This window comes from Engystomops pustulosus, chromosome 6 (assembly GCF_040894005.1).
Source record: "Engystomops pustulosus chromosome 6, aEngPut4.maternal, whole genome shotgun sequence".
NCBI lineage: Eukaryota > Metazoa > Chordata > Amphibia > Anura > Leptodactylidae > Engystomops > Engystomops pustulosus.
Window position 1 is genome coordinate 149632841 of NC_092416.1, and position 22460 is coordinate 149655300.

The window sequence follows — 22460 nt, forward strand, 5'->3', positions numbered from 1 at the left end:
TACATTACTTCTCCAGTGTACACTACTCCACTGTACAGTACTCCTCTACTGTACACTACTCCTCCACTATACATTACTTCTCCACTGTACACTACTCCACTGTGCAGAACTCCTCCACTGTATACTACTCCACTGTACAGTACTCCTCCACTGTACTACACTACGTAACTATACATTACTTCTCCACTGTACACTACTCCACTGTGCAGAACTCCTCCACTGTATACTACTCCACTGTACAGTACTCCTCTACTGTACACTACTCCTCCACTATACATTACTTCTCCACTGTACACTACTCCACTGTGCAGAACTCCTCCACTGTATACTACTCCACTGTACAGTACTCCTCCACTGTACTACACTACGTAACTATACTCTATTCCTCCACTTTACACTCCTCCTGTACTGTACTCTAATCCTTCACTATACACTACTCCTCCACTGTACACCACTCCTCCACTATTCACTACTCCTCTACTGTACACAACAACAGAAACAGATAATAAATAAGTTCCTTATTAAATTAAATTCCTCTACTTTTGTACAGATTTCCGATAAAAGTGATCGTGTTGTAGAGTGCCAGCTGCAGACCTACAACGGTAAAATGGTCACTTTCAAGTTTGATCTGGATGGCGATAATCCGGAGGATATTGCTGCAGTTATGGTAAGTAACGATGTGAGATTTTTTTTTCTTTAAAATTGATTACTATTGATTACAATGGGCTTCTGCAAAAAATCCAAAAACTTTTGCCGCACAGTATAAGGGTGCATTCACATGGACGTATGCCTCATTGTGCTCACTGAACCGAGCCCGGGCTCCATAGCCACCTATGGAATACGTATATCCGTCTGCAAATTTACCTTTCATATATATTCTGTTCAAACACTGAAAGTTCTGCCCCCCCCCCCCCCAAATGAAACAAATGGTACAAGAGTGGGGATGTTGTATTTATGTTCATGCCCCCCCCCCCCCACTTCAGCCGTAACCTATACACAGACTACAGATTATTGATATGGCCGGTCACAGACATGCTGTTTGTGTAAAATTCACCACTGGGGGCGTGACTGGCTGAAGTGGTGGCCTGAACAAACTTCGGTCTAGAAAGGACCAAAAACAGCAGGGACTATGTTGTCAGAACTTGAGTTAGCTTGATTTTTTTTCGTTTACATCAATTCCTATGTTCAGTCTGTTTTTCAATTCAGTCAGCCAACTATACGCTTCTTTGGCCTCTTGATCAGGTGACAAGGATCCTATAGTTAAATACGGTATAACGCATCTGGAGCTCCCCCGTCACATATACTGAATGAGTTCACACAACTGAGCTCAAGTACTTTGCAGTTTAAGGTCTTAGCAGCTTCTAGGCACAAGTTAAATACATATTTTTCAAGTATGAACATATCCTCTTTGCCTCGATTACACTCTAAAAGTAAAAATCAGTCTATGCTCAGAAGATATTCTCTGTGACTCATGTATTGTTGCGACAACTTAATGTACCGCACTCCCCAAGGTCTGATATAAGATCTTCTAACGACGCAACTGTACAGACAATAATCTGGCAACACATCTTAGAGACTTACTATACTTACATCGAGGAACAGGTTGTAGTGACGTGCGTCATGTGTAGACATATCTAGGGCAGCAGCATTTTGGATTCACTCAACAATAGCAGATGGTCCAAACGTAATCTTCTTGCATCTTTCAATATTTTATTGCAACCGTTAGTACAATTATGCAACAAAACATGATAGTGTAATGTTGGAGAATTCATCTTCCCACCACCGATAAAGTCAATAGACTAAAGAGGATACAAATGTACCATTTCAACCAAAAAGAACATGCAGAACAATGACAAATCATAATAATTTGTTGCCCATTTCTGCAAGAGCTGAGGAAAGGATCTTTCTTACGAGGAATCCATCAGCCATGAATGATGTTTCGTACAGATCATGGGGCACATTTACTTAGAAAGTCGGAAACTGCACTAAAAGTGTATTGTCCGTGTATGATGATGGGTGCGACACATTCACTAAGATCGTGCGCCAGAAATTTGGCGCACCCTAATTTGTGTTGCATGGAGGCCAGCGCAGAATGGTCACGTGCAACACAACAGCGGCACAGACACTTCTTAGATACCTGTGCAAGCTGTTTAAGCCATGAAGAACAGGCACAGTTAATGGTACTAAGGTGCTCTTAATAAATGTGCCCCAATGTTCCCAGAACATTCCATGAAAGATCTTGTGTCCTTTGCGTGGTATCATGGATCTGTAAAAAGATCCTTCATCAGTCATATCTCCACCAGTAACTTAACCATGAACCTAATTGATCTTTGGTCACCAGTTCTATTTGAAGTATGTTTGGACCTCAACTGCTGCTCTGACAAAATTGCAAGAAGATTTTTTAAGAGCAAATGAAATTTATTGGTTTGTGAGTTTGAGGTCTAATTTTTATGCTCTAGAAAGAGCAAATGTAAAAAAATAAGGTCAGACCAAGTAAGTCTAAAATACCTGTTTTAATTCCCAGGTTAACAATGAGTTCATTATGCAGTCGGAAAGAGAAAGCTTCACCAATAGGATCAAGGATATCATCCACCGTGTTGAGACCCTGCTGAAGAAGGAGGCTAACGGTGACAGAGAAGACGAAACCGATAGGCTCACTACTGGCCCGTGCAATTCTTCTATGCCTAATTTACAGGTATGTTATTTAGACTCCACATAGTTGTAATTTATTTTCCATCCAAATAAGGAAGACTGTTGACCCCCAATCTCATGATTGTCGTGGGTCTTAGTGGTCAGTCCCTAGTACAGTGTTGGAGAACCTGGCACTCAGAGCTCTCTCTGTGGGCACTGAGGCTGTCTCACCCCAGCACAGAGTTCACAAAACAGGCATTCCCCAGCAGTCCAAGGCAGCCCAGGATGTGCCGCATTCAGCACTATATTACAGCAACGCATCCTGAGCTTTCTTTGACAACAGCAGGAGCGAGAAGATGTGGAGAGAGCAAGATTTTTATTGGAGCTCCTTCTTCGGACCCTGCAATTTGTCATATTCAGGGGACCCTGGAAGGAAGCTACAACTATGCACTGAATTCCTACACTTTCTGTCTGCTGCATTAAAGTCCTCAGGACACCAATACGATTGAAAACTGTGACAGAGCATGGTACAATGAGTTGTTGGTGACGTCAGGAGACCAATATGATTGAAAACTGTGACAGAGTCACAGTGGTTATTGGTTGTAGTTTAAGCACTCTGTCTCTAAAAAGTTCACCATCACTGCCCTAGTATATATCTCCTGTGCATAGAAGATCTAATTAATGGTTACAGGAATGGTAACTCAGCGATTCAATTCGCAATGCTTTTAACAGAAATTTGGAGATTTGGTATATTAAAATATATAATAGTTATTAATGGTTAGAAATATAAGGACTAAATGTAAGGAAATGGTTAATGTGTATTTTCTGTCTTCATCCACAGGCTGATCTTCAGCTTCAAGAATTATCTCGTTCCTTCTCTTCTTCTTCTCTCAGTGGTAAGTGCTTAGAATTGTCTTATTCTGCACTGACCTTCTTTATTTTGTGTCACATAGTAATGTTCCAATTCATGATCTTTTTATTCTCTTTCTAGACTTAGCATGTACAAGTCCCAACAAAGGAATTGGTTCCCCCGGTCAACTCTACCAGAGCAGTCCTGTCCTAGACAATGATGTTTTTGGGCCAGCTGGACCTCTCATGGGTGCACCAGACCTTAGAACGAAATCTCTTCCTCCTGCCATGAGTATAGGTAATTTCCAATTCATGCTACAGCTTAATAATAGAAATTTAATAGAAAAAGAATTTAAAAGTAAAGCTTTTGAAACCACAGAATGAAAAGGTGAGGAAACCCTGCCCATTCTATAAGTTAGCTGAAGCTGGAGCTGCCTCTCCATTAGAAGACCAGCTCAGACACTTTCTGCAAGCAAGCAGGGTGCAGAGTTTACATTACAAGCTACAGATAAGATAAGGTCTTTATCCAGGGGAGGGAGTCACTCTTTGTGTGGTATAGCTGAGATATAGCAGAGCTGAGACTGTCATTGTGTGTTATATCCATCTAATGGATCTTTTATCTCTGATAAGTCTAATCTCTCTTTTGCTCTGTGTCAGAAACTAGTAGAATGTTCAGGAGCTAAATAAAATTGTAGATAAACCCTGGACCCTGATAATCTAAGCACACTGTCAGCACACAGCATGTAATAGCACGGAGGAATCACGAAGCCCACATTGACCATCATGAAGGCACACTGACCAATGGATCATACAGTGGCCATCACTGAGTTATAGGAGCTAAAACAGCAATAACACTGTAAAGTAAGGGAGAGGGTTAAAAATTACATATTTTGTGTAAACATCACCAGGGGATTCAAATTTGAGAACTTTCTTTCATGGACAAACCCCTTTGAGGTTCTCAATAATGTTTGCTACATATGTATGTATACATTGCACATACTATACAAAGACATACACTTACGGGGGCAGATGTAACGTAAGCCGGCACTCGGTGCGCCAGCTTATAATGTAAGTGCCGCATACATCACACCAGTATGAAATGAAGCTCTTTCTATATGCACCTTCTAGGACAGGGTCATATTGCAATGAGGGAGGAAAGGGCAATTTACGATAGAACAAAAATTTCAGACAGCAACATGAGTTACAGAAGCTAAAATGTACAGAAGACCTTTATTAGCAGGACTTATCTCTTGCACTATGCCACCCTGAGGTCAAAGGCTCAATTGGTGTTGCTTCAGCTCCAGCCATACTTACAATACAGGACACTGGAGAAAAAGACGGAAATTACCCAGACACATAGAGAAGATTTCTTTCTCAGTTTTATTGTTTTGTAAAACAAAATACATCAAAGAAAAATAAAGAGATAAAAAATGAATTGCTGGGACACTGGGATATATATTTATGTGTACACTTTCTTTGTGGAGCATCAGTTTATTTATAATGCTTTTAATTTTAGAGTGTGTGTACCCTTATAGGGTTGCACTGTAATAACTTCTATTGTTCATCTTGAAAATATTCATTTGTTTGCATAACTTGAACATTATGCCCTCTGGAAACAAAAATCTGACAAGTCACATGATCACCTAGAACAATGTGTAATGTTCTCATAGGATATAAAGCCTGGGCAGAATAACATGTGCCTCTAACATGGAATATATTAAGATTAAGGCATCAAAGAAAGGTTCTGTGAACTTACATTTTTCAAGAAGAAATTATCCTAGAATCCTTAATAGTAAAACCTAATAATAACTCAACAAATGCACAAAGCTGAATAAAGCTTTAGCATCAGCTCATTTAGCATTGTAAAAAGTAATGTAATGGTAATGGTAAGTAATAAAACTAATATTATTAATAATCCTATACTTACAGTATTTATGCTATAGTTACATACTGTGATTCTAATTTTTATATTCCTCTAATATAAAGCATCTAAATCATGTAAATCATATTCTAGATGCCTTTCAAAATGCAATAGCCGTCAGGTATGAACTTGTTATGAATTTGTTGCTGATTTCATATGGTTCACTTAAGGTTATCAAGTTTAGCAACCTCTGCCCATCCTTGCATGGATTAAAGGGGTTGGCCACTTTGCCTCGTATATTTTGTATTGTGTGTATATGCGTGCGGACAAGGTATTAGATCATTTACCAATATACATCTATTAAAAGTTCTGCACGGCTTTCTTGCAATGTAAAGTAAAGCCCCTGGTTCAGAAATGTCTTCTACCTCATTAGCTGCCATCTCTGTCCTGTCCATGGAGAGTCACGTGATCTCTAATTGTTAATCTACCTTCCAGGACCTTAAAGAGGACCTGTCACCCCATTTATCGGCACTAGGAGCTGCTTACTAAAGTAAGCAGCTCCTAGTGCTTGATCAAACGCCGCAGTGTTAGAGTGATAGCAGAAACCTCCGGTAACACTATCAAACACTGCGGCGGGGTACAGTGTATTCATGAGGTGGCGGTCCGAGGCGCTGCCTCTACCCCGGACCGCCCCGCTCACTCTATAGGCCGGCATTGACTGCCGCCACTAGTTACGCCCCAACCCCGCCCCCTCATGAATACGTCGGACAGCTTTGCGAGTTGTCCGACAATTACACTATACCCTGCTGCAGTGTTAGATAGCGTTACCGAAGGTTTCCGGTAACGCTATCACTCTAACACTGTGGCGTTTGTTCAAGCACTAGGAGCTGCTTACTTTAGTAAGCAGCTCCTAGTGCCGATAAATGGGGTGACAGGTCCTCTTTAACCTTTTATTCATGAATACAATCATATTCAGATTGGCCATAGACAGTTGGGTTCACATGACCCTCCATCTCCAGTCATTAGATGGACAGGAATGGCAGCTTTTATTAGATGTATATTATTGTAAATTATCTAATATCCTGCTCCCCACACATTACAAAAACATGAAGTATAGTGCCCAACCCGTTTAAGTTATTTAGCACAAAGCTGACTTAAAGCGAACCTGTCACCAGCCGCATGGCTGGTAAACCAACAAAAACATTATTCCTTATAATGCTTCAAATCTGGCTTTACGCTATATATATGGACAGGTGCCATTAAGGTGGGTAGGGTTCGGGGTAAAGGAGTCAAGCGCTCACCCACTCCCTTAAGGCACCGTGTCATGAAAACCCTGCCTCCTTCCCTCCATCGAACAGATACCTGTCCTGCCTCCTTTATCTCCCAAGCCTCCCCATACTCCGGCGCTCTAGTTCAAAATCTTGTGCATTCGCAGTGCGCGTTTCTCCCTCTGGGTCCCACGCAGGGCCAGAGGGGAGATGAGAAGCGCTCTGTGCATGTGCAAGATTTCAAACAAGAACGCCGGAGTGTGGGGAGGTGTGGGAGATACAGGAGGCAGGACAGGGATCAGCTCGATGGAGGGAAAGAGGCGGAGTTTTCATGGCACAGCGGCCTGGAGCGTGGGTGAGCGTTTGAATCCTCTACTTGGAACCCCAACCCCTTACTGGTACCTGTCCATGAATATAAGTTTATATTTCAGTGTAAAGCATAATAAGGACATGCCTTGACAACACTTAATATTTTGTGTCAGCAGATTTAGTTGAATCCAGATTATGTTTCATAGCTGTCCTATTTCTCATCATTGCTATCTGTTTGCTTCTTAGGTTCTCCATTGTCTGCCAGTAGGACTTGGCCTTCCTTCGAAACCACGTCCAGTCCAGCTGTACCTTTCTCAACAAGTTATTCCATGCCATCTTCTCACACCTTCCCACCTGCAACTTTCAGCTCCATGCATGGTGGTAACTACTTTTCTGCTTTACCCCAACACTTGATGCCTTCATCTTCAGCAGGACATATGGGATCCCAAAATTCATTATTTCCAAACATGATGAATTCTTCTGTCAATCATGGAAATGCTTTGCAACACATGATTAATAGTGGTATGGTGCCACAGACTATGACTAATGCATTAGCTTCTAATGTTCCACCAGCCACCCAATGGTCTGCTACAGCACCTATGTTCTCCTTGGCTAATGTCTTATCCCTGGCTATGAGCATGGCTCAAACCTTGTTACCAGTGGCATCAACAGCTACAACACAACCACAAGGGATGCCTCCTGCCTTTCCTCAGCCTATGCCTGGACACATTCACTCACCATTGATCTATCCTTCGAGTTACTCTCAACCTCAAAGTCCAGTCAAAGATTTCCGTGGTCAGAGCCCTTATGTATACCCTGGATCCCCTCATGCCAGTGGGATGTATCTTCATAATATGCATGGGCAAACTTTTTCTAATGCGGGTGGCAATTTCTCACAGCCTTTTGCACCCCAAGATTGTGTGCCACATAGTGGAATGTATCCTCAGCAAGTGCCATCTACAAACATGTCTGGATACCCTCAACAACCTACTCAGCAGATGGAAGTGCCACGTTCTCCTGGGATTGTCAAGGACTTGCCTGAGCTCCAGTCAGGGTTAGGGGCTTACAACGAGGTGTCTTCATCTCCTAATGGAAATCAGGTTTCAGAAGCTACTGGATGTGTGGTGGGACAGACCATGAACAAACCTGTAAGCATTAGCCTTTAATGTGTGAGGTGATGTCCATTGTCTTGTTGGGACGTGGTTCATTGAACAGATTAATGAAAGGGTTAAGTTCCTGCTAGATTTTCCAAATAAATCAGTGTGAAGTATTGTTTTTCTCAAGTACCATGCCACAAGGTGAGCACAACTTAAAGCACTTTTCGTTAATGTTCTACATCAGATCGTAAACCTCAAAAGGGGTTGAGCAGAGTTAGAAAAACATGGCTGTTTTCTTCTCTAAACAGTACTACAGGTTGTATGTGGTATTGCAACTCTTCTATTTTCACCAAATAATACCACTGTACAGTTGTGCCACTGTTTTTGGAAGAAAGTACTCATATTTTCTCATATTGGGCAACCCCTTTAAGGTCTAATAAAAAGAACCTTGATGGTCACTTCTGTTAATTATTGTAAAAATGAGGATTATTGAGGGTATTTACAGAACACATTGGGGCAGATTTATCAAGCAGTCTGAAAGTCAGAATATTTCCAATTGCCCATGGCAACCAATCACAGCTCCCCTTTAAAATATTCATGAGCACTGGTGAAATGAAAGCTGAGCTGTGATTGGTTGCCATGGGCAACTGGAAATATTCTGACTTTCAGATTGCTTGATAAATCTGCCCCATTGCCTTTTACAGTAGGTTTCCTATCATTTAGGTCACAATCTATTATATCAGGAGTTGCAAACGTGACTCCACTAAACGACTTATGTCTTTTTATTCAATTCTTATCCTAATTGGAACATATGGACTGTTTTACTTATATAAATAATGGTATTGGTTTCATTTGGAACTAGCAGGGAATAAGCCTTTATTTATGTAAATTATATTTTTTTGTGTGTTATGCTTCTGTTTTAGACTTTTACATCACTATTCATGCTTAAATGTAAGTTCTGTCGCATGTGCATGAACCCGTTTGATATTTGCTAATTTCATAATGAGGGATATCCTAAACCTATCTATATCCTCTTCTAGACTTCTCTCCCACATATAATATAGCTCTTAACGCTAGGGCCGTGACTTGAAGAGGGTAGAGAGGGCAGACACAACCGGGCCCATACGTCTTTTGGGGCCCATTAGGTGGCCTATCAGGGGGCCTATAGACTAGTACTATAGATGTACGTTTTGGTTGGGGGTTCCAATACAGATTTTGTGTTGGGGCTTAGAAGCTTTGTGCTACACCTCAGCTTAACGCTGTTTACTTTCCTCAGTCTTCTCACTCAATGACTGATTCCTGTACAGAGGGGAAGAAAGAGACAGGTTCACAGGGTATTTGGACTATATATGAGGAACAATTGCTGCTGCTTTTTTTACTTGTTGATTTTAAGTATAAGTAATTTTTTTATGAATAACTATGTCTATATGATGCTTCAATTTGTTTGACATTGAAACTGAAATCATTGGGGTAAAGAGAAATACATAAAATCTTTCATCTTTTATTTTTGAAAACAATAGCACACATAAAAATATCTTGGGTTGTTTTCGTGGCAGAATATTACATAATGAGATCTACACTTTCGATGGACATGTGTAGCTTTTGCGCTACATTTTCTGGTTGGCCACAACCGTTTCTGCTAAGCCACACCCACTTTTCTCCCGATTTTTTTAACATTACTGCAAAAATATGGTGTCAAAGAGAGAGAGAGCAAAAATGTGTGATACAGTGACCCCTTCATTTAGGGCATCAGTCGATCATGGCTCTCTAGATGCTATCTTTGTGTGTTACAAATACGAGGAACCATTAAATACAAAGAAATTATAACTTATAAACAGGTTTTTCAGCCCGAAAACTATTAATAATCTATGCACAGGGCTCTGTATAATCATAATCAATGAGCCACAATAAGATTACCCTACTTTTCTATATCAAAACTTGAAAACTTATTACAAAGAAGACCGCTCATATGATGTCTTAAATAACAGTTTATCTTGCAGTTTACTATATTCATAAACATAATAAACCTAAAAAAAATCATATATTTTAATAAAATATTTTTAAAAAGCTCTTTTAATAAAAAAAAATATGCTTTATATGAAATGAATATTTTTTAGCAAACCAATACTGCCTTTTATCTTATTGTATGTAATATATACCTAAAAAAAAATCTGAAATATATATATAAAAACTTAAGTAAAAATATGAGAAATAATTTAAACATAATAAATATTTTTATAGTTACAATTCTTGAACTGCCAAAAAAATTTGGTGTAATTTTTGTACTTCTATAGACATAGTTGCACCTTAAACTTTCATCTCTAAGATAGTAAAATTAGTAAAATTGTGTGTCATTTTGTCGGACACGCTCAATACGTACAGGAATCCGATTCTAGTTATTAAATTATTTACTTATTTTGCTTTGACTCTCTTCCTGGAACATGAGTTGTTCCTTTTATTTTTAGATATTATTAAAACATGTCATTTGCATAAAATGCTGCTACCGTGTTACGTATAACAGGGTATATTTAAGGATTGTAAAACGCATTAACATTTGGGGATTTAAGAGATACCATTGACTTGATTACACTCTAGCCGCTGGCTTCTTCCCTGACCTCATAATCATCTCTCAGTACAAATCCTGGTTACAGTATAGTACTCCGAGAATGAGGCATATGGGAGGCCCTTCATTTATAGGTTACACCAGGTCAATACAGGCAACTTGGTTTACTAGATTTTTCATATTTATAATCAAATTATAAAATCATTAAAAATTATTTTGGCCATTTTGAGTTTCATGGTCCAAAAAGATCAGAACACTTGTTGTATATTTGTCATACATATATATTTTTGCACAATTAAAACAATCCACCTGTTTACTTCTTGGGAATTATCCTATTGCTAATAATAGGATGGGTGTGACAGCCACCATACATACAGTATTGGACAAGTTGGTTGAACCAGTCAGTTTCCACTACACATGTGACGTGTATTGGGATAGAGCATCAGGCCATGTTGAACCAAGTGAAAATCTGCCTAGGAGTTATCAGGAAAAGTTTTTTGAAGCTTTAGAAAGTGTAAGGTAGTAGTGTAGATGTTTACAGTGTTGGCCATAGATAGTGAAGAAATCAGGTGATACCCTTTTGAGGCTGTATATTTGACGATGAGTTTTCAAGAACTAGTTCTCTTTGTCAGACATAATAGTGTCTTGAAAGTGTATGGGCATCCTGACAGGCGAGAATTAACTTGAGACACACTTGAGGGTGAATAAAGGTATTGTGAAGATACATCTATAATGTTTGGGGGAGATTTATCAGAAGTCTCTTAGAGCAGAACGGTTCTAGTTGTCCAAAGCAACCAATCAGAGCTCAGCTTTCATGTTCCCACAGCTGTGTATAAAATTAAAGCTGAGCTTTGATTGGTTTCCATGGATAACTAGAACAGTTTTACCTCAGAAACATATGATAAATCTCCCATAAGTGGCCAAAAACTCAAAATTAGGCCTCATGCACACTTCAGCAGCAGCCGCCCGGAGAAGGAGGGTATGAGCGCAGCTCACCCCACCCCTCTTCATAGGGAAGCTGAGTGGCCGTGGCTCAGACACGGTGCAGTGAGACAAAAATATGCTCACCGCACTGTCCGCGTGCAATACAGGTCTATGGCAGCCGTGAACTAGCTACTGGTTTTGTGGCTTGCTTACAGCTGCCATCATGCAGACGTGTGTATGTAGCTTTAGCCAAAAAACCATGAGGGTGGCAGTTTCTTAATTTGAATTACACTGAAGTAATACATGGCCCAATAAGGAACCAGGTGTCTCTCTGATGCACTTGTTTAAACTTAGGTAGATTTCCACCAACGTAATATTTGCATTGCAGGGAAGGGAGTGATTGTGTAGGTGGTTTTGCTTTGTTTTCACTGGTGTTATAGGTTCTGATGACTTAAAGGAAACCTACCATTTAGAATGGCAGGGGTAAGCTGTAAGTACCAAGCACCAGCTCAGGGTGAGCTGGTGCCGGTACTTACTTTCGTTAGTGTTATAAACCGCGGTATCGCGGTTTTAACACTTTTTAAACTCTAGACCAGAACAGGCTTCGGTGCTGCATGCGCACGATCGTGCGCGCGCCTACATTGGAAATAGCGGAGATGTTGCGCGTGCACAGTCGCGCGCAGCCCGAAGCCTCTCCTGTTCTAAAGTTTAAAAACTGTTAAAACCGCAATACCGCGGTTTATAACATTAACAACAGTAAGTACCGGCACCAGCTCACCCTGAGCTGGTGCTCGGTACTTACAGCTTACCCCTTTCATTCTAAATGGTAGGTTTCCTTTAACTTATAGTACAAGGCAACACAAGTTATTTTGAAATATAACTTATCGGAGAAAAGTGCTTCCTTCTCCTTCTACTTTGGCTCTTATCAGCTTCCTTCCTTTTAGTCTACTTTTCTGCAAAAGCTTATTGACGTGTCAGATTACATGGAAGCTCTCTGCAGAGGGAGCAGTGAGTCTGAGGAGCTAGGTCTCCACTCAGCAGTTCTGATAAGACAGTAAGCTCTAGATAAAGAGCGGAGGGATGAGAGCTGCTAGAAAACACAACGGACTACTGATACCTGCAAAGTTTGTTGTTAGGTTAAGTAAACTGTATCCACCAATGTCCCTATGCATGTGTGTAGATATCTTTGCCAGGATATTTGTAGAGTTGACTCTTAAGACATCTCTCGGATTGAAATATGTAACAGATTTTCTATTCACTGACTGCACTTTAACTATAATGGCTTTATTATCAAGGATGTATATACTGTAGAGGCTGCTTTATTGATATGTAGGGACCCTTGGGGTCTTGGTTCCAGTCGGGCCCATTTTTATGCTTTGCATGAATTTATTCAGTCTTTTTCTTTTCTTAGACCCAGATGAGATCCCAATATATAGTTCTCTACTATTAAGGATGAGATGGTTTTAATAAGCCTATGAATGGGATTGCTTTGTATTGGGTGTGAAATATATTGGTAAAATTGGAGTCATCATACTCCAATTTGTATTTTGATGGCCCCTAAAATATCAGCATTACTGCACCTTGTTTATCTTATTCTTAGGCTTTGTCCACACATGTCACTTTAATCTCTGCTTATTGTGAATTTAGGAGTCTAGTGGGTGTTCCTACAGCCATTCCAAATACAGATATACAGTCACTAGGACCACCCATTGGACCCCTAAGCCCACAGAATGCAACAATATTCAGAGAAAAGTCTGAACACATTGTAAATAAAATATATGACGTAAGAGAGAAAAATTTATGCTAATATTATTCTTTGAGCTTTTCCAAGACTATTTGATCAGTTTAGATCTTAAAAGTAAGCCGTTTCTGGTTGAATTTTTAGATTGTAAGCTCTCAAGGGCAGGGAAGGCCCACTTGCATGTGTCTGGTTATGCATATCCTTTGTTACTGAATGATAAGTGGGCAATAGTGAAAACTGGTACAATGAAAATTGGTAACTGGCAGCTGCTTACCTCTCACTAAGCCAATAACCAAAATGTACTCAGGCTAGGACAGATGGATATTATGTATGCAGTGAGACATATGGGAGCCCACTCATCATACATGTGACACAGGAGCTTAACCGTATACACTATTAATGGATTGAATGACATTGTGACATACATTGGACAGTATGGATAAAGTACATTCTCATCTCTCAGTTGTTTTTACTTTTTGGATAAATCATTTTATGAATAAAATCTAGAACAAAGATGTTTGTGATGTTTGTGTTACATTTAGAATGGCGTTAATGGACTTTGTTATCTATATATGTGCAAATTACCTCTGTCACTAGAAAACTGTCTCACTAGTGTGTCACCTATTACCCTGTAAGTCGGCATCCGATACTTCTCCAATAGGTGGCGTAGTGGTCCTTCTTTTGGTAGAGAGAATTTGCATGTTTTTTTTAATACGATGGAGCAATGCCCCTAAGGCTATGTTCACACGTCATTAAAAGACACATACTTTGGTGTGTAAAATGCTTGTTTTATTTTTTTATTTATTTTTTTTCCGCATCATCATCTTTACTGATTTTTTTTTACGTAGAAATAAACCTTGAAGTGTTTAACCCACCCAAAAAAATGTCAACATATGTGAACATACCCTAAGAATCTATTCACAGCTAAGTGCGACCTGGTAGTGCACAAAGCTAGTTGTTTATCATACACCGCATGGCCAGACGTCAGCAGCAGTGTCTTGGCCCCCGAATGGACAGAAAATGAGATACATATCTATTCAATCTCCATAGAGAAATGTTGAAGAATAGATCAATCTAAAGAACCCAGTGACTTTCAACATGGTGTCCAGAATCGTACCAAAATATGTGTAACAGTCAGCGGACAACTTATAGACTTGGCGTGGAATCTTTTGTTCAGATTGCATCAGATCTTTCCTCCTGTTGCATTAGATTGTCGACAAAGGAGATCACTGAATACATGATGGAGTTCATTCAGAACATGTTTACTCAAAAAATGTATTTCTTCCTTTTTAAAAATAAGGAAGTACTACTACTATGAGTAAGAACCCATAGGAGGTTCCAAACATGTAGGTCCAACCATGATGTACTTCCTTATTTCTGATGTGAAGAAGTTTTATGGAACTTTATGCCTCCTTCAAGTATTTATGGTAACCAGGACATTTTAGGTCATTTGGTAAAATTTCTAACATGTGAAAGAACAAAATAGTTTGGCTCTGAAGAAGACACTCACTGAATGACTTCATGGATTGGATCTGAATTGCGGGGCATCCACATACAAGCCATGGGTGATATGAAACCTGGAGTACAGTAAAGTTTGCCATATGAGCCCTATTGACTGACATCCTTCTTTTAGCTAAAATATGTTTCCCTCAGATCCCCATAAAATTACATTTATAATCTTGCCTGGTATCCAGGGATATCTATAGCAAGCCAGAGGGTGTAGCCTCCTCAGGCTAAATCCAGCAGCTCCTCCCCATGCCTTCTCAGCATTTAGTAATGTCATGTGACTTGCGTGACATCATCTAAGGTCCTTTAGCCTCCTAATAGTCGCAAGCTGTACCCTATGCGTATATATCTCATCACATGAAATCCCAGCATGTCTCCATGGACGTCTACTTCTCCCCATCCACCATGGAGGCATGCTGTGATTTCATGTGATCAGATATATGTATGGGATACAGTTTTCTAATGTTAGGAGGCTAAAGGACCAATGATGATTGCATGACATTACTGTTGAATGCTGAGAAGGCATGGGGAGGAGCTGACGGATTTAGCCCCGAAGAGGCCACAAATCCCCTCCCCCACCTTGCTATAGATATCCCTGGATACCAGGCAAGCTTATAAATTTATAAAAAAAATGTGTGTTCAGCTTTCATCTCAATAAACTTGGGGAAGTGGATTTGGGGTAGTAAAAGGTGGAGGAGGAAATGTGGAGATAGATGGAGAAAATGAACAAGCATGTGGGAATCAAAGAAGCTGGAGCAAAGCGGACCTACTAGTCTACCAAGAAATCAACATATCCATTGTAGCAGCAACTTCCATTTTGGAGGACTTTTGTTCTGAAAGAGCTTAGTTTCTGCAGTACTTTTCCATTGTTATATTTGTAGACGATGTTACTTGCATGGGACGGCTCTTATGAAAATGGAGGGCAGAATGCATTAGTGTGTTCAAGGACCACTTGGGCATGGTCTGATTGCTGTGAGCTCATAAAAATTCAGAACGCTGTGCCTTTTTTGCATAAATTGATGCTTAGGCTAAGTACAAGATAAAAAAAACTGTGGATTTTGATTAAAGGGGAATCTGCCATCATAAAAATGCTATGTAACCTGAAGGCGGCCTACTATAGAGCAGGAGGAGCTGAGCAGATTGTTTTATAGCTCTGTAAAGAAAGATTCATTGGGCAAGATCTATTATTCTGGCTGCGCCAGTTTTGACTTTGCACTGAAAAGAACGTCTTTGTATTTATAAAGTGTTTGCGCCAGTTTTGTGTCGTGCACTGTGCACAACGAGACAAATTTTTAAAAAAAAAATATGCTTAGGTCATCCTGCTCTTTAACATGCTGCTTGCAAATAGTAGACTATGTGTAATCGGCTCAACTCTTCCTGCTCTATAACATGCTCCCTGCTGATAGGACACTACATACAATCTGCTTAGTTCCTCCTGCTCTATAACATGCTACCTGAAGATATGACACTATGTGCAATCTGCTCAGCTCCTCCTGCTCTATAAAATGCTGTCTGCAGATAGGACACTATGTACAATCTGCCCAGCTCCTCCTGGTCTATGACATGCTGTCTGCAGATAGGACACTATGTACGATCTGCTCACATCTTGCTCTATAACATTCTGCCTGAAAAAAAGAGAATATATACAATTTTCACATCTCATCTCGCTCTATTACACGTTGCCTGCATATAACACATGCCCTATACACTATACTATACACAGACAGAAAATTGGGCCGCTATTTAACGGTGACAGGTTTCTTTAAAGAAATCTAAAAGATAGCAGAGTGCATGGGAAATTGATGATGATGATGATGACATTATCTGGATCATAATACACTGGAAACCTTGGAGAGTTATTAAAGAAAAATATAAAGCCATGCAGACCGAAACACAAAGACCTGTCATCACACGGATTACATAAAATTGGTGTTATCTAGAGTTTTCGCAGCTCCCTAACAAACTGATAGCTTGAGGCCACACAGGTGGAAAATAAGTTGAATTGCTTCAGAGTTTTAGTGATAAATGACATCTATTCTCTCCACCTAATGTCGTCTGTACCCAGAGGATGTGTAATGAGAGGCGAGTGCACCCCTGATGAGACAACAATGACTGATTCTAACATGACTGAAACTTTACGCAGGAAAAATAGCAAAATATAGGAATATTATTTACTATGGCAAAATGATTACGACTTTTACTGTGATTACTAGTATAAAGATAGTATAACAGCCCTATGTAGAGCACTTAGTAATCTGTCAGGTTTCTTATCTGTCATTTCAGAGAAAATTCCATTTCTATCTAGGTCTTCTATCTAGGTTCCATTTAGGTTCTTGGTACATGGCTGCTGGTGCAACCCCTTTCTAAAATTTCTAATGTGTAGAAAGAAGACAAGTGCACCAGCAGGTCCAGCCACTCCCCTAGTGCACCGAAAAACCTAATTTACATGAAGATACAAATAGCATTTTCTCAGAAACAATACATTTCTAAATCTGGGAGTTATATCTGGAAATCTTATAATCTTGTGATATGATTTGGGGGCTAGTAAACTCCCTTGAATAGTATCTTCTCACTATGGTCTCATTGATGGAAGTAGTGGGGTGAACACAAATTTTGATTTGCCTATCTTGTACATAATGGGGGAGATTTATCAGGAGTGTCTTCATGTCCCCAAATTCCAATATACACTTATTGGGGAGATTTATCAGAAGTGTCTGAGGTAAAACTGTTCTAGTTGCCCATGGCAACCAATCAGAGCTCAGCTTTTATTTTTTGTTTATAAAATTAAAGCTGAGCTCTGGGCAGCTCTGAGTTTCCATGGGCAACTAGAACAGTTTTACCTCAGACACTTCTGATAAATCTCCACAATAAGTGTATACTGGTATTTCCTTTGAACTTCCATATTGCCCCAACTAGAAGGTGGAATAAAGGTGTGTACAGATTTCAGGTGTCGCTGAAGTGTCTTAAAGGGGTTGGGGGTTGTCCACTTAACCTCATCTTTTGTGTAATGTGTGTGTAAGTGTTGGGGGGGGGGGGGGAATACTTCTGCTTTCCTGATATGTAAAGTGAAGCCCCCTGTCTTTTACCTCATCGGCCAGATATTGCTGTCCATATAATGGCCTGAGATGGAGGGTCATGTGATCGCTAACTACAAGCAATCGCCCTGCCAGGACTTTATAATAGTTTCAGGAATATAAGTTTAAGGTCCAGACAGGGGCTATAGCTCATGGACATTTAGAGATCACATGATCCTCCATCTGCAGCCATGTTATGGACATGAATGTTTGGCTGATGAGGTAAAAGACAGGAGGCTTCACTTCACATATCAAGAAAGCAGTGCAGAACTATTACTAGATGTATATTTATAAATTAACGAATATCCTGCCCCCTGCACTTACACACACATTACAAAAACATGATGTAAAGTGACCAACCCCCTGAACTGGAAATTGGATAGATTTCAGAATCTTATTTATTAGCCAGAATAGAGAGGATCTATACTGGAGGAGCGGGTAATAAAAGTGATGGAAATTGAACCATACCATGCTCTCATATACACTACATTAGATCGCTATCGCTGGGGTCTCAGCGGCAGGAAGCCTGTAATCAGCTTTTGATCCAGTGTATAGTTTAACAGAACCGGATTATCTAGAGCAGACAAGCCCTTTAAATTCTAGGGTTGTCAGGAAAGAAACCTCTGACACACTGCTGACATCTTGTGGCCCAATTGGGAAATGCAAGAACATGTAATGAATGCAATTAATCATCTATTACTTTTTATGATAGTTTATCTCTGTTCAATGTCAAGCATCGATATAACCGTAACACAAAAATTCCTGATACTTATTGAATTGCCTTTTTTCCAGATACAACCTCTTTCACCTGTATCCCCATTGAATCCCGTGCCAAGTACCACCTCTAATGGTAAGTATTCAATGATTTCAAGAATTTGAATTACAGGACATTAAAAATCAACTATGGCTTGGGGGTCTCATCACATCTGTGTTGCATGATAGGATTCTGCATTTTGGCCACATTTTTTAGACTGACGAGAGCTAATCTCATAACGTCATAGTTTTCCATGATGCTTTGAGTTGTCCAACACTTGAACAATGCTCTGCGTACAGAGTTTTATGACAAATGTGAGGTTAGAACTCACAGCCGTATAGAAAACTAAGCACTTTCAGTTCATTGTGACATCATAAGTCTGGATTGTGACATCAAAAAACCAAGTTGTGACACTATCATTCCCATTTATGGCATCACAATCAGGAATATGACATCACACTGTCCCATTGTGACACCATCATTCCCATATATGACAAAGCTCCATTATAACAGCCTAATTTTCCCAATTGTCAGTGGCGTAACTAGAAGCTGATGGGCCCCAGTGCAAAGTCTGTGCCAGGCCCCCGACTATAATGTAGGGTTATAGTAATAGTCTTCTCATATGGGAAAGTGACACCATAAGGGCCCCTTAAACCTCTTGGGCCCTGGTGCGACCGCAACCTCTGCACCCCCTCAAGTTACGCCCCTGCCAATTGTGATATATCCGCATACCCTGATGTGGCCAGTCCTAGAAATATGGAACAGCTGAACATGGTTGTGTATGTGAGCCCTTGCCCGATGTTATCCAGCTCATAATAGTAACATATTTTTGTCCTTCTCTGATCATAAAATAATAATTACAGTGTCTAAACATAATTTTTGCATTTGGTCCCTTCACAGAGGCCAAGCCAAAGGTTGTAGGAAGGTTTCAAGTAACTACTACGAAAGACACTGCAGAAAGTGACGCAGCATGGAACCTAAACAGCAGCCCTGAGGTATCCCAGACCTCAGACACTACCCCTGAGCAGTACGAGACTGCTTCCTCTGATACAGACTTCAGCACCGATAAGGACACAGAGGAAAATTTCTCCGACCCTGAGATACTTACCCCCAATGGTAACATGGACACAGTCGCATGGGGCAAGCCAGTCAGTTGCTCCGAAACTGAGACCTGCAGACAGAATCCAGGGGATTGTTGTGATGCAGATATGGAAGACGTATGTGCCTGTGTCCTCAACAACAACACCGTAACAGAAGATGGCTGCCAAGATAATTCCATCAATGAAAGCCTTAACCAAAACGGCAGTATTATGAATGGAGAAAACTCTGTGGACAGCAGCAGTGTAATAGCTGTGTGTGATGGGAAGGATGTAGACAACAGGTCTTCTAGTGGGGATGAGAACACAGAGAAGACCCCTCAGCAGATCTCCACAGTTCAGGTGTGGCTCCACTACACCAGAGGTATCTCCTATCTCAGCAGTGATGATACCGAGAGTGAAGATGAGGAAATATTCGAGGAGCTTCAGCAACTCAGACAGAAGTAAGTTTCGGGGGGGAAAAATCAGGTTCCACTACTGTCCAAAAGGGCTGTGATGTTTTTATATATTTGTCACATTTACTGGTGGATTGGCCCAGTTGTGAGATGTTTTATGGAAAACCATGACTAGAAATCAACTACTCACTGCAGGAGAAAGAAGCAGAAAAAGACACTACTTTACTTAATGACGTATATTAGAAAGTTTACTATTATCACCTGCTCTATTTATTTATGACATAATAAACTTTAAATGTTTATTTAAACTTTGTCAGAATTATTTCTGAATGATATTGATAAGTCTTCCCCTTTGTATGCAAATAAGAGAACTATCGTGACTATAATGTGAAATCCTTAATTCTCTGCCCTGTAGGCACATGTCTGAAGTGCAGCTATTACAAGCTCTGCAGAAGAAAGAGATTGAGGAGCTGTATTACCGGATGGGAAAAGTGCCTCCGCCAGGAATTGTCTCTCCAGCAGCTATGCTCTCCAGCCGACAGAGGCGACTCTCTAAGGGCAGCTTCAACCCATCAAGGAGAAACAGTTTGCAGAGATTAGAACTTCTCCCAGCAACTGGTAAGATCTCAGATTTTCTATTAATGAAGACTACATGTTTCAGTTTTGGAATGCTACTACTATACTCAATAGACCATGTAAGAGCATGATAACAAGTCATTGTTCATATAGTTATCATGAGATATTATATACATACCAGAATAAGTATATGGAGCAAAGTTATAAAGCTTAATATCAAAATATGATCAAGTCACATGATGCTGCAGGTAGTAATCTTGCCATGACTTTTTGAGGCACCTTAAAGGGAACCTGTCATCAGAAATTGACCTAATAAACCACTACCAGTATGTTTCTACGCAGCTAAACACCTTCCAGATTGAGTTTTTTCATGAGCCAGTGTGGTGTCCTCATCCAGAAAATCAACTTTGAAGTGAAATTTAAATGGTTGTATAAAGTCAAAGAGGTGGAGATTTTAACACTTATGTCAAGGTCTCTCGTCTGCAGAAAGCCCCTTCACTCTAATTGATGGTCCAGCATCCAGAGACATCACTGACCAGATCTCCTGAAGTCTGATGCATGAGCTCCCACCTTGACCTCAGTGTTAAACTCTCCACCTCCTTGATTTTATACAACTAATTTACATCTCACTTCAAAGTTGATTTTCTAGTTGATGCCACCACACTGGGCCATGAAAGAAACAATAACTCAAAGGTGTTACGCTGCTTGACAATATACTGGTAGTGGATATTAGGCCAATTGCTGATGACAGGTTCCCTTTAATGGGTTTTTTTTTATCCCCTATCCACAAATGTCTAGTCTCTGGGAGTCTGCTATATTAATTTAACTGGTAGAAGCTAAAACAAACACAAGCTTTATCATTTTATGCTGTAGGATACTTTGTTCATGTGTTCATTTATTATAATAATTCTTTTTATTATATTACAGGAATAAGAAAGAATTCACTTGGAGGAAGCAGTACGGGGTCACAGGATCCACGTCCAAACAAAGGGGTTACATTTACAGGGGATGTGACAAGAATGGTAAGTTCGTAACTAAAGAGTAAAAGTGGATAAGAAAATTGGATATGTATGATATAAGCAGTTTTGATCATCTTTCGGGCAAAATAGGTCATCCCAGCTTTCACCTCTGCGCTCAATTCTCTCTCTAGGCCACAGTACCTACTTTCAATGTGCCTAACCTAGAAGTCTAGTTATGTCAGGCAAACATGATCAATGATTATTATCAGTTCTGTCTCAGGACCACAACTACAATTGTATGCAGGGTACCTGTATGTCCTAAATTACTTATGTTCTACAATATTCTCCCACCCAATTACTGGATGAAGATAGTACAGTAAATAGACGAAAATACACCAATTTACCACCAAAAGTCATAGGCATAAGCAATGTTTTAGATAAAAAGTTTTTAAATATTAAGTGCATTTCTGTCTGTTTCAGGTAACTACTGGGGGGATTCACAGTGATGGATGTGATCAGGACGATAAAGGGAAAGTAAAGGTAAATTAATATGAAAATGTGGAGGGAGAGAACAGGGGGAGAGTGTGACATGTTCTGCTCATTGTAACAGTCTGTGAATCTGCAGCACTGAGGGGCACTGGTAACGCTCCCAAAGCCCTTCAGACTCATTAGAATAATTCTAAATGTATATTTTACAAGGAAGGATGTGATGGATAGCAAATATAAAAGATTATCACAGTCACTGTGCCTGTATCTATAAGTAAGTGTCCCTGGTTTATCTTGCTGGAATTTGATGGTAGATTTCAGGCCTTGGTGCTTTTTAAGCACACATCTCTGGTTAAAATGTATCAGATTG

The 22460-nt window shown here is 40.0% G+C and overlaps 1 protein-coding gene across 2 annotated transcripts in view; it reads left to right on the forward strand.

The window, feature by feature from the left end:
• Nucleotides 1–22460, forward strand: part of WNK4 (WNK lysine deficient protein kinase 4) — a 120678-nt gene that overhangs the window by 96014 nt on the left and 2204 nt on the right. The window contains exons 11-20 of one of the 2 annotated variants that reach the window (XM_072111749.1): nucleotides 551–667; nucleotides 2525–2695; nucleotides 3473–3527; nucleotides 3623–3778; nucleotides 7165–8066; nucleotides 18616–18673; nucleotides 19478–20117; nucleotides 20485–20687; nucleotides 21573–21667; nucleotides 22085–22144. In XM_072111749.1, coding sequence (XP_071967850.1) covers nucleotides 551–667; nucleotides 2525–2695; nucleotides 3473–3527; nucleotides 3623–3778; nucleotides 7165–8066; nucleotides 18616–18673; nucleotides 19478–20117; nucleotides 20485–20687; nucleotides 21573–21667; nucleotides 22085–22144 — 2457 coding nt within the window. The remainder of the gene's footprint in view (nucleotides 1–550; nucleotides 668–2524; nucleotides 2696–3472; nucleotides 3528–3622; nucleotides 3779–7164; nucleotides 8067–18615; nucleotides 18674–19477; nucleotides 20118–20484; nucleotides 20688–21572; nucleotides 21668–22084; nucleotides 22145–22460) is intronic. The other variant, XM_072111751.1, reaches the window with a different exon arrangement.